This window comes from Onychostruthus taczanowskii, unplaced genomic scaffold (genome assembly GCF_017590055.1).
Source record: "Onychostruthus taczanowskii isolate IOZ18803 unplaced genomic scaffold, ASM1759005v1 scaffold42, whole genome shotgun sequence".
Taxonomy (NCBI): Eukaryota; Metazoa; Chordata; class Aves; order Passeriformes; family Passeridae; genus Onychostruthus; species Onychostruthus taczanowskii.
Genome location: NW_024501682.1, coordinates 1,299,699 through 1,313,478, shown reverse-complemented (window position 1 = coordinate 1,313,478; position 13,780 = coordinate 1,299,699). Strand labels below are relative to the sequence as shown.

Below are 13,780 nucleotides of genomic sequence, written 5' to 3'. Positions count from 1 at the left end.
TAGCACTTATGGCTGGTGCTGTGGCTGAATGAAAATATCTTTACCAGCCAGACTAATATTCATTTAGTCTTGTCAAAATGCAGAAAGTTACCTATTTTGTGAATTGTATGACAACTATGGAAACATAGCAACACCTACATCGTACATTACATGTGAGCCTAGAAAACAGCTCGTCTGTGACAGTGGGAGGTCTCAGAAGCGCCGCAAAGAAGTGCAAGAAATTTAGTTTTGAATAATTGTGTTTCTTTATGCCTGGAGAAACTTGTTTGAGACCTTACTGGAGGAGCAGAACAGACTGGCATGCTCCCTGCTGGTTAATCTGTGCCTTTTTCTGTGAATTCTTAGCCCTCTTACTGGGTGTGTGAAGGAAAAATACCTTGGTCTCGAAGCATATCCATTTCCTGTGATTTCACAGTGTCTATTTTTCCTTTCTTTTTCTGTAGAGTTGGCTCTGTAAATGATACCAGAACCATTCCTAAGCAAACGTTCTACTGATGCTAATATCTGAAAAATTTTAAGGGAGTTCTTGACCCTACACAGACAATTTTCTTCTGTAGTTGACCTATTAGGCACTCCTGCAAACTGAGCTCATAGTAGATTTTTTTTCTGGGTTCTAGCTGCTTTTTTGTTTGGTAAAGTTATGAGAGCTGTTTCAAAACAAAACAAAATATCTAATTTTTCTAGAATGCTTTTACCAGATATACTTTAATATGCTGCAGAGAAGTCAGTCCATTTTACTAGAGCAAGTCACTGAGCCAGTGTGTCAGGGAGAGAAGGAGAGAAAGTGCTTGAATAGATAAGAGAAATCAAGGTCTTTTGTAATTCTAGGATCTGAATAAATAATTACCACTGTGTTCCCACCTAAAGGAAAAGTAACAATAAATATAAAATATAAATGCAAAAATAAATGCTAATTTTATGTCTTTCCTCTCCTAGACTGTAACTAGCTGTGTTCTCTAGGTCGTGCAGATTTTCACCTGCAAATATGGATATTTCCACCCATCAGACATCACTGTTTTCTCTTTTATCTCTTTACTCTGTTGACATTGCTTTTTTCTCAGATCTGAACTACTTTTTTGCATGTCATATGTTGTTTTATTTTCCCATTCCTCTACCTTTCTTCCTCTGTCATTTTTGCTTTGTTATTTTACCTGCTTATAATTTTTCATTGCTGCTTGAATCTTCTCTGTTCTTTATTTCGGTCTTTCCACTTCCTCATTGTCTATGCAGGTCTACTAAACTTCTCTCCCTTTATTTCTTTTCTTTGTTTATTTGACAACAAACCACTTTTTTTTTTTCCTGAATCATTGCACTACTTTCTCCTTTTGCCTTTTTTTTTCCTTATTCCCTGTACCTTTTTTCCCACCCGCATGATTTATTTTTTATTTTCTGTTCTTTCTCTTCTACTGCAAAGCTGATGATATTGGAAAATTCTGTGGGGGTATATATATGGGGGGGTTTTCATCTTGATGGTGTTATATTTATGGGAAATTTTCATTTTGGTGGTGGTATCCATTTCAAGTGAATTTTAGATTAATAATAATTTTAAAGCCTGAAGTATAAATAAATAAAAATTTAAAAAACAAACAAACAAAACCAAACCCTCAAAACCCAACACAAGTGGCTAGAGTACTAATTGTAAAATACTTGGTTTCTGTTTTTCTGTTCCACGGTTCTCTGAAAGCTTTCTGTGATGAGGAGCACTTCTGAGCTAGATTCACAGCAATCTTTGTTATCTCATTTTCAGCCTATACTTCAGTTCTCCATCTGTAAAATGCCAAACCTGTTAACTTCTACTATTATAATACTACCATAATCCACCTTAATATATATTTCATTTATATCTGTGTTAACAGCTATGAGATAGCCGAATTGTGATCATATAGCTAGCTGAAGTAGATGGGCAGAAAATTTAACTCGTGCCCTACTGAAATGGTTCATGCATAATCCTTGTAGTGCTGCTTTGCTAGGGACTCACTCCAACAGAGAATCCTTTGCAGTCAAAAATGTTGTGAAAACAAGGCAGAGGAATTAAGCTTTCTGTTCCTATTCTGTAAGCAATTCTTGATGCAAAGTATCTTTTATGGTTAATTTTCACCTGTTTATATTTATTAGTAATAAATAGGAAGCTTAAATGGTAGGGAATTTTTTTTTTTAGTTGCAAAATACAGCTACCTGGGTAAAGGTTTTTTAAGAAACCATGAAGTTACTGCATTTTAAGTTGCAGAAGGAGTTCTCAATAAGAGAGGAGTTTTATTTGATGTAAAATAAAAGTGTGGAAAAAAGAGTGATGGAATTCTCATAATTAAGTTCTGTCAGTATTGTATATACTGCTGAACGCATCTCGTGTGTATCAGTAAATGAATTAAGATCTTGAAAGGGGAGTTTTTTGTCACTTAGAAAACTTTGTATTTTTTTATTTTTGTCAGATATAAAACCAAATGTGCCTGCAATTAGACGCAAAAACATTAAAATGCTCAAGAAAATTATCCACACAACATATTAATCTTGCTTTCTAATCATGCTTTGTTTCCTCATTTGAGGCTGAACAGAGTGAGAGCAGGAACATTACAGGAATATTAGCTGTGTGTTACAATACTTCACTGGGAATTGATTTTAGACCTCTGTGGGATCTTTTTCACCTTTTCAGCACTTCATTGCTGCTCAACTTCTACACTTAATACCACAGCTGTAGTAGAATTAAACTGGACTGGAATTTGGGCTTTAATTTAAGGTGATAACTGTACTCAAAAGAAGTATAGGAATGGCAGGAAAATATTTCCTAAGCCCACATCCTGCTGCTACTGTTTAGAGGTATCAGGGAGGTGCTGCTGTGCACAAACTGGTGAGAAATTGGGATTCTCAGGGGCCTGGGATGCTTTATAGTGGAGGGAGTTTCAAAGCTTTTAGCTGTTAAGCTTTAGATTTCCCTAAAGCATGCATAAATGCTGGTGAGAGAGCCGAATTTTGGAGAATTTTCACAGAGATGATAAAAGGCATTTCCTTGTCACCAAGATACTCCTAAGATTTCAAAGCTGGTTGTCAATCATCCTCAGCAAGCAGGACTTCTAGCGTATTTTAAAAGAGGGAAGAATAAATAAAAGGAAGATTCTGTGAATTAATTTAGCTTATTACCTTTTTGGAAGTGATATTTTTCTAACAATTTTGATAACTTGGAAAAAACAGTGAGCAGAGGTGCATAGGAATACCTGTTCATTTATTAAATTAGCCAACATAGTAATCTGAAAAGTAAAGGAAAGTTGTTTGCTTATAAAAATAGTAAAAGTGTAACCAGCATCTAAATGGAAAGGAAAATACATTTTTGTACCTGAATGGGCATACTTCATATATATGCTTTACCAAAGGAAATATAATTATGAAAGGGAAAGCAAACAATTTACTTCTTAAAGATCACAGCTTTCAAAAAGCTTTAGAGCTGGAAAGGGTCTCAGAAAACAAGAGGTTTTAAAAGTAAAAAAAAAAAAAAGTATTCTGGAGCTTGATATGTTGACATTCATGTCAATAAAAGATTAAAAACGTTGAACGTTTAGATTTTAGCATTATTTAGATGTATTCTATTTAAGCATTATTTAGATATATTCTGGACAACTGAAAAGTAGAAATACAGAACCAGGTAGCAGAACTCCTTCCTATTCCAATTAATATCAATGCTGTATAAGGAACCAGAGAATGATACTTAAATTGAAAACAAATTAATTCAATAGATGGCAATGTATAATTTTCATTGAAAGACGACCAAAATATTTGGGAAGGAAACAAAAGAATGTCTTTGACAGCTAGTTCACGATAATGCTTTTAATAATGTATTTGTAGTTAAAATGTTATAAATTGCGCTAATTTTGGAAAGAGATTTTTTTTCACTAGTGCTGGGCTTTTCTGTATTATTCTGTAAAACAGACCATAAATTCTTACAAATAAGAAGTGCTTTAGTAAGTACAGAGAGCAAGGAATAAATTTCTTTTTTAGGGAAACAAAACACAGCTGTAATTCTACAGGCTCAAGATGTAAACAGACACAATAAAAAAAATTACTTTGTGTGTTTCAGTTGGTCTTAGACCTTTCCTGTGGGAGAAAATTGAAGTTTTAAGGACTGGACATAAAGATAATTCTATCATTTTGAATTACTTTTATTTAAAAAGCAAAAGTGAACCTTTTTCATTGCATGAATGACCAGTAGCATTAGCTTGAGAGGGTGAGGAAAATGCAGTGTTAAAAGCTTCACATAACATCAGGTGTAAATGACAACAATGCTGTTTTGATTTCCATAGGTCTGGGAGTAAGCTCATAGTGTATGGAATTTTCTAAATACTAGGAAACAGAGTTATCTATTACTGGGAAAAAAACCCCAGTCAAACAAATACTATACTTTTTCTTGTTTACGGTGAATTGTCTAATGTAGAAGATAGTTCAGCTGTGAATAGAAGTCTAAAATGTGGCAAATGCAAAAGGAAAGCAAATGCAAAAACAAAGAATTTTTTTTCTGTTGTCCACAATGATTGCATACCGCTCCTATATTCCCCTTTTTTCATTAAGCATGACTCATGCCATAACTCTTTTGGAAAAGAAATAGAATAATGCCTAAGTAATTTGTTGTTCTGTGAAATAATTTGAGTTTTGTCCTCACAAAAATACATGTAAGCTTTTAATTTTAAAGGAAGCAGAGGCCTGAGGTTTCATTCAATATTCAGTGTTTGTATTTATACTCCCTGTAATGTGGGGTAATTCAGTCAACATGATATTTTTGGATGGTAGAAAAGTTCAAACATGAAAATTCCATTTGGACTGTCTGTGCTGCCTATCAGAAATCTCTAAGGGTATTTAATCATTCAGAATAAGAAAGGTTTCTTTAATTTTTAAACATGTATTTCATTTTATGTTTTATTTAAATTATCTTAACATTTACATAGAACCCCTTGAAGGCTTGAAAACTTGAAATTTACGTTTTATTAAAAAAATAAATAATTATGTAGCAGAGTGTGAGCAGAGATATATTAGAGAAAGGAAAGGTACCATTTGAGTATGACAATTACAAAATATGACTTGCAAAAATTACTGGTTTATGAAGTGATTATTTATTTTAAAGGAACTGGAAGCCAGATTCCAATAGGGGTGTTGTGATACTGTTGCCTCCCACAACAGTGTGAATTTTTAAAGAAGTACTGTACATGAGAAACTCGAAGCTGTAGAAGTGTAGTTAGTGATGGCTTTTGAGACAGGGGAATTAAAGGTACAAGGGTAGTTTCTTTTTCCACATTAAGAGATGGGTGTTCTTGGAATTACTCAGGAAATATGGACTGAGGGAGACTGGGTTGGTGCTGCTGCTGTGAACCTCTGGGAAAAATAATTATGATAGGAAAGTCTGAATGCTGTAAACATGGGAAAAGAACATCACCGGCTGCATGGCGAGATGTGCAGCCTAGCGTGGTCCATGAGAGACCAGAACAGAGAGGAGAAATGAGCAGCTTTGGAAGAAGCAATTTCAAGTAGTAATTCAAAACTGAAAGCGTTTCTGATGGTAAACTCCTGTATCTTTAAACTTTGATTCCATCCCAGCAAAATGACTGAAAATTTTCTGGATTTTCTCATAGTTACCAATTGTATGTTCCAGGAATGCTCAGTTTGGCCTAGGTTGCTGTGTCAGATTTAACTTGTGAGTCTCTTGAGGTTGATGGCAAGGTATGTATCATCCCCCTTTGACTTGCAATCTGTCCTATAGAGGCATGTAAACAAATTTAGTTTCACTCGTATCATGAGAATGCCAAGTATTTTCGCATACTTTGGGTGGAGAGAACTGAATGTAAGGTTCTGTCTTTCTATTCTTCTTTCTTTCTATTTGTCTTTTCTCTGTTATGCCATTTTCTGGCTGGTCGGAGCCTTAGACTAAACATGATTTGATTTCTCTGTGATTGTGTCTTACTTCCACTTTTGGGACATATGCTAGCTTGTTTTTTTACCCTATCTAGTCCAAGGTGATGTGGTTATATAATATGATTTATTTAATTTACAAATGAATTTGCAAAATGTATTTTTCTATGTGATTTGTAACTTGCATAGAAGCAATGCAATGATTAATTTTAGATTTTCAGTGTACCCATTTGCTTGTAACTCTTTAGCAGATGTTATTAGCCACATTCAGTGGTCTTTTGGGAGGTATTCTCTGGCTTTGTCATGGTACAGAAGTATGCATAGCTGTGTCTGAAACTTACACCTTAAATAAAAGGTACAAGGTGTGTAACACACAGGGGTTTCATGTGTAAATATGCACACTTCAGATCATTTTGCCTTTCAGCTCCAAATGTTTTTCTCCAATACAATTAGTGATAAGCCAGCAAGCACTAGCAGTGGTTTTGTACTTTAAACTTTGATACGTATGCAAATTTTTTTAGACAGATTGTCCCTACTTCTAAGTAATTTTTAAGGAAAATACCCAGGATCAGATATTTAGTATTGCTGTATTCACTACTGTCTGTGATATCATTTGGCTTTGATATCATCAGTCTCGATGGAATTCAAATCTTCATGGTTTTCAAAGAACCGTAACAAAAAAATTTCATTTTATTGCATCATTTACTGTGGGGCGGGGGAAATTAAAATGAGACAGTTTCATCTTGAGAATTAATTTGAAAATTTTGGTATCTTTTTTTGTAGAGAAAGCTGTTGTTCAAAACCAATTTATAACTCTCTAGACAGAGGTGTCTCTAGATTTTTAATCCCAGATACTTGTTTTAAGAATTTACATGCTATTTAAGTTTGTTAAACTGAAATTTGAAAAATATGTAGTTAAAATCTGCCCCAGTGTTTTAGTTTTTTCTGAGATTTTTGAATCATAGCTGGTTAATAAGAATTTTGTCTTGACTTCTTCCATGCCTACATTAAAAGCACCTTTTCTGTCACACAGCCTGTACAGTTTTCCCACAGGGACATATAATAGAGTTCATCAAAGTGAAAAAAGTGAGTCATACAGTCATTTATTTACTCATGTAAGGCAATAATGGTGTTGATAACTACCTGGACACACTGTCATTTCATCAGACTATGGAAAAGCTGGGTGTTAAAAATTCTTATCAGACTTGGTGGCATGTGAACAGAAAGAAACTTGGGGCTGCCAGGTGGTTACTGTCTCATTTAATGCTGTTTGTTGCCTTTTGGCAACAATGAGAAGAAAATACATGCTATTTTTCTGATTTTTCTAAAATATTTAATTATATAGATTATGACAAGGAAGTCCAGTTTTCATGGTATAGGCAGTCAAATGATACACTTCCTCATTTTATTATGATTAAAGTATCAGTTTAGATTTTATGTCTATCTAGTTTCATGGGTATGAGTTGTCTCATATTCATAGGTGAGGTTTTATGTTTATCTGCCAGACAGATGACTACAATTCAAGTATAGGATTCCCTGCTGCCTGTTTTGTTTTCCAGTCCTGTGGGACTGGATTTTAAAGAGTTAGTAGCACTGGCTCACTAACAGCAGAAAAGGTTTTGCAGGAGTGCTGGAACAGTATTTTGGAATCACTCTGAATGGCAGGCTGGCTCTGATGGGTTTATCAGAGATGAGGGTTCTGATGAGTCCCTGACAGTGGTTTCATCTTCTAGGAGTGTTTTAATTACTTTTTTGCCATGGTTCTTCCAAAAGCTGTTGAAATAGAGAAGAGCCCTGCATTCCCCAATTAATACTTTCTTTAACTTTCTTGTTTGGTAGGTTTTTCTGTAAGTGAAATGGTATGTTTGACACCAGAAAACATTTTTGTTTTGAAATTGTTATGTATAAGGTAATTCTTTATGTCAGGGGCATTGAAATCTTCATTGAAACTGCTACAGAAAATGTCAACAAAATATGAGACAGTTCTTCACCTGTCCTTGACATTCCTTTCATTTCAGCTGCTGCACACCTTGCTGTCTTTTCCCAATTCTATTCAACTGTGTAATGCTGCATAGTAAAATATGAAATAAAAAATTGAAATGTAATTATTTTGAATTAACTTTCTGTGTCTGTAGCCAATGCATCAGGTTTAATTTCTGAGATGTATAACCATATTTGTATCGATCTATCTATCTAGTGTGAAAAGCAAAGATGGTCAGCATCAAGTGTTCATCCCAAGCACAAGATTGCTCATGATCCTTTTTCCACTGTCTTTAGTGATTAGAGGTAGTGTGTAACTTCCAGACACTGGATACATACCCTTTAGTTGTCCTTAAGAAGTAATAAGGAATCTGAGATGCTGCTTCACTTTTTAAATTCACTGGTGAGCGGAGTTCATTTGTGTGAAAGGTTGTCTTTTTTAGTACCTTACTTGTCTTCAGAGTTTAATTTAGTATCTCCCTGGTGGGCAACTGCATGGGAGGTAATCAGCTTGATATCATGGCTTTAGGGAGTGCATTTTGTTTCCATAATTGGCCTCCATTCCATCTGCACAGAATCTGAATTAAGATATCCAAAGGTTTTTGCAAGGTAAGCATCCCTGACATTCAAGCCTTGAATTTTTGTCATGTCATATCCGTGCTATATTTATTTACATGTGGTTTGCACAATCTATTCTGACTATACACTTAAAACTTTGCTTTTATCTAAATTTCTTTCATCTGAGAGATCATTCATTTCCATTTTGAACAAATTTTTTTTGAAATGTAAAGTTTAAAAAAAAAGACATACATAGATTTTTAAATTCTCTGTCCAGGCATTTAGGTTTACATTTTCCACAGAACTATTTGAACAATGAATAATCAGAAAGTAAGCAAAGCATTTTCACTTATTCTCAGCAAACTGCATTCAGAGGATGAGAAGAACACCTCCGCTGGATGAACTACAGCCGCCTCCGTACCAGGATGACAGTGGCTCTCCTCATCTTTCCTGTACGCCTTCCGAAGTCGGAGACAGCAAATGTGAATATTCCCAGTGTAGCAACAGCCCAAGATGTTCATATAAGTGCCCAAGTGAGGGAAGCACGGGACATGAAATAGAAAGCTTTCATAACAAAGGATATGAAGAGGATGTTCCGAGCGATAGCACAGCAGTTCTGAGTCCAGAGGTAAATTAAAAGAGTTGACCGTGGTGAAGCACTTCTTTAATCTAAAGATCACTGCCAGTTATACAGGCACTAATATTCCTGCTCATTTCATTTTAAAAAAAAGTAGTTTGTCAGAAAATAGGACAGTAGGATTTCAGATTGTTAAGATTGCTGTAGATATCTTTGTGGCATCTTAGCTTTCAAACCAGCTCCCAGTAAGAGTGAATTATTTTTTAAACCATTTTAAACAAGTCAGAAAATTGCATCACACTGTAAGGAATGTAGTCAAAATTCTTCCACATTATTTTTCAGACAACTCAAATAAAAGTTATGTTAATGGTTTTTCAAACTGAACATCCCATAATGTAAAATAAGTTTTATTAAAAAAAAATTACAAAGGTTTTCTTTTCAATTGTTGATGTTGTATAGTGATTTGGGCCACTTAATGTTCCTATTTTTCTGCTATAAATTGTAATGATATATATGTATTTTTTTCTGTGAAGAAACCATCTTTTTTGACATGTATTTAATTGAAATGCCTTTAACAACCAGTTACTGCACTGACATCTATGGGTGAAGTCTAATTAGTGATGCCATGTGCAGAAGAAGCTCTTTTGGTACAAATTTGTCTTTTGTTGCTGCCAGAAGTTTTGAAGTGTGTGTTAGAGCTCAGCCCTGATGTTTCTATCTAAGCAGCCCTGTTGGTAAGTGGATGATGTGTACCTGGGTATTGGTGCAAGGTCTGGAAGGCCCAGCTGCAAGGCCTTTCCATTTTGTGTCACTCCAGTTGTTAATGTAAGCATATTCAGTAAGAACTGAGAATGCTGCCAACGTTTTTTTATAGCCACTCAAAGCTTCAGGAGTGAAGCCTTTAGAGGAATGCATTCCCACAGCTATCTGGCGACCAGGTTAAAATAAGAATATCTCTTAGCCCAGAAGGCTTTGTCTTGGCATCTCTTTGTTCATGTAAACATTGCTTATTTTTAATAATGTGAAGACACACTTAAATACCTTTGTTTTACATACTTGGATGAGCAGTGAGTTGACCTGTACTTGTAAATATTTTCTGCTTCAGTATCCCTATCCAACTGGCTGTTGTAACTTTATAGGGGATCAGTAGTTTATTCAAAATCTGAAGTGACAATAAACCATCTGAATTTTAAGTTTAAAATACAATTTTAGGACTGGTATGATTTACAGAGAGTTCAGAAGATGAGTTCAAAACAGATGCATCTTCTACAGTTCCAGTAACATTTCATTAATAAAGCCATGATAGCAACATCTTTGGCCATAGCAGAGGAGTTGGAACTAAAAGATCCTTAAGGTCCCTTCCAACCCAAAATTTTCGGTTTCTATGTTTCTGCGATAATTTTTGGCATAGTCATATAACTCTTGCGGACTGCAACAGGAGCTGTGTGTGCAAGGTTTGTAATTCCTGTATTCTTTGTTGGCATCTCACTGTGCTCTCAATCATTAGCTGTCTCTTCAAACAATTTAACAAGTGAACTTTAAAGTACATGTGTAAAATACGTGAAATAAGGTGGTTTTATCTTGTAACAAGTGTATATACTTTTTAACATGTGAGGCACAGAAGAAGAGATCATTGCAGCTTAATTCAATCTCAGTTCAGTCTGGTTGGCTCCTGGCTTTTGGTGGCTATTGGTCAGGTGAAGTCTTGATTTCATCTTGACTGCCAGCCAGCCATCTCCTTGAGCTTTCAGTGCTTAATAACCTTGTTTAGGAAATGAACAGAAAGATCATAGTGCCTTCATATTGTCTGGAGTAAACCATAATTTCCATGCCAGATTTAAAAATAGAATGCAATAAATAAATAAATAATTGGATTTTTTTCTCTTCTTCATCAGGATATGTCAGCTCGAGGATCATCTTCACAGCTTCCTAAACCTTTTGATCCTGAGCCAGTAGCTAAATATGGCACACTGGATGTGACTTTTGACTATGACTCACAGGAACAGAAGCTTTTGGTGACAGTGACAGCTGTCACAGACATTCCAACATACAGCAGGACAGGTGGGAGCTCGTGGCAAGTACACCTAGTTCTTCTCCCTATAAAGAAGCAGAGAGCAAAAACCAGCATCCAGCGGGGACCGTGCCCTGTCTTCACAGAGACATTCAAATTTAATCACGTCGAGTCTGAGATGATTGGGAATTATGCAGTTCGCTTTCGACTGTACAGCGTACGGCGCATGAAAAAGGAGAGGATTGTGGGAGAAAAGATTTTTTACTTGACAAAATTGAATCTTCAAGGGAAGATGTCAGTGCCAGTGATACTGGAACCTTCTTACAGTCTGCCTGTAAGTATTAAATGAGGCAGAATAAGAATTCAGTGAGATACAGTGTCCTGAATTCTGAATAAGAATAGTGTGTGTATTTATAGAGTCATCACATCCACTCAGTTTTTTGAACAATCATAGCACTGCATTAGCACAATGAAAATTTCCTTAGAGCTTCTGTAAGTACGTTCACTTTCCACCTGCAAAAGCTGGCCCTATTTTTCCTGTTAATTACTTAGAAATTTACAGTCCATAAATAGCAATATAGTGGTGAATGTATGTTTCCTTGCATATAGATATGTATATGTATATAATAGTATTATCTTTACCACCTGCAGCACTGCTATTTAAAAAAAAACCAAAGCACACTAGAGTGGAAAAAAAAAAAAAAGAAGCTATACTAGCAAATGTCCTCCATCTGTTGCAAGTAAGTCTTGGTTGAAAATAGGTATTTTCCTTGCAAGAAAGAAAGAAAAGAAAGAAGAATTTTGAGAGTATAAAGCAATTTTTAATAACTTCACTTTAGAACCTTGGAAATAATTGATTTCTGGTTCAGTCTGAAGTGAAAAGTAGATGAAACTGAAAAGGATATTTTCTGAAAAAAAAACCCCTACCAATCTGATGAACAAAATTATTTTTGTACCCCAAATAATATTTCTAATAAAACAAAGCAACAGTATTTAAGGATAAACATAGGTATCATTATCAATTGACACAGAAGATCACTAAACTGGCAGTGATCACCATCTTCTTTGTTGTTTTTGTAAGAATTTAAGAATACTTTTGTCCAGAAAGAGAATGTTTGTCATATTGTGGTCTGGGCATCCTAGACTAGGATTGCTTGAGTGTTCCTTGCTTGAGAGTTGCATGTGTGCTATATTACAAATATATTGTAGGAAGAAAAAATTATGATTATCAATGACATCCATAGTTGGTCATTGTATGCATTTTGTGGCTTGGCTTTTTTTTTTTTTTTTTTAACTTTTGATAAAAGAAAAAGGGGGGGGAAGAGAAAGAAAGGAAAATATTTTTTTAGGTGAAGCAAAGCAATTAATTTGTTCTGCACTTTGAAAAATAAGTTTGGATTGATCAAAATGGCATTTCTGGTGAACATGAGTATTGCAAAAGACTCAAAATAAAAGGCTGTTGTATTTAATGACTGCAAATATACTTATTAGTAAAAGCTGAGGTTAAATTGTGGATCTGGTGGAGGATCAACTGACAATAGAGCAGATTCCTCATGGTTCCTTAAGAAGCACAAATCAGTCTAGTCCAAGGATTAAATGGTTCACCTCTCTAGAGCAGATTTTCTTAATGAAAAGTTCGCTAGTTTCACAGCTTGGAAAAAGTACCCCATGACCCAAAACATTGAATATTCTGAAGTACTTGCTTAATGTGTGTGTTTTCTTTAGGTTTGTGTATAAAATTTACTAAAATCAGTGGAAAAGGGCAGTGAATGTGCCGTGTGTGTAATTGATTGGCGTATCCCACATGTGCACTGGTTATTCTTCAGTATTATCTTCTTGAAGTTTTGTGATAGGCAGAATGAAAACAAGTCCCATGAGGCATGAAAGATTATAAAGTTATTTCTTATTTTCTATTGTGGTAAGACATGGTCTGTCAGCATTTTTCGCGTCTCATTTTTTCGGGGCTGGAACAAGAATAAGGAATTTTGGTAGAAAGTGAAGGGACCTTTCAGAATTTGTTGTTGTAACAGGATTTAAGCAGCTCTACCTGTTGCTGGAAATCCTTCAGAGTTGTGATAGTTTAAAAGAGAGTCAATAGTCTTCTGGAACTATGCAAAACAATTTTTAAGCCTTTGGGAATTCATTAATTTCTGAGTTTATAGGTGTTTTTATCTTATCATTTATAGCCAATATAGTAATTTTTTCAGTGAGCAGGTTTATTGCAGGATTTAACATCTGTTTGTTTTGCAAGAGTGTTAAAATTCATTGTGTTTTTAGGATGTATAACTGGAAGTGAGGGGCATCCTTGGGCTCTTGAGTCAAGCCCTGGTTACTCAAAACACCCAGGTCATCTTGATCACAAAATTGTGAATTTTCATCTGAAAACATCAGGTTGTTTTGTTTGCAACCTGAATTTCTTCATGGCCAAGTTATTAGCATTTGTTCTTCTGCCAGCATTGGCCTTGAGCTTAATTAGTTCCTACCCTTCTCAGGTGTTTGCCTCTGGGTATATTTATACACATTGATTGTATTCCTTTTTAACTGTCCTTTTACTAGAATAAACTGACAGTCTGTATGTACAACTAATCATAAATGTCAGGCAGGAGTTATTTAACAGGAAAAGGTAAGTGCTGTTTGAATTTGTAGATATCCAGTTGCTCAAGGATATTAGTAATTATAAGATCCATGTTGAGGCACATTCTACATTCAGAATTGAATTTGCCTTGTTCAATTGCAGAGGGTTTTGTTGCTGAGAAGTGTTTATATGT

General features: G+C 35.1%; 1 protein-coding gene across 1 annotated transcript in view; it reads left to right on the top strand.

The window, feature by feature from the left end:
• Window positions 1–13,780, top strand: part of SYT14 (synaptotagmin 14) — a 79,249-nt gene that overhangs the window by 49,226 nt on the left and 16,243 nt on the right. Inside the window, exons 5-6 of the mRNA XM_041413594.1 lie at window positions 8,784–9,052; window positions 10,897–11,346. Coding sequence (XP_041269528.1) covers window positions 8,784–9,052; window positions 10,897–11,346 — 719 coding nt within the window. The remainder of the gene's footprint in view (window positions 1–8,783; window positions 9,053–10,896; window positions 11,347–13,780) is intronic.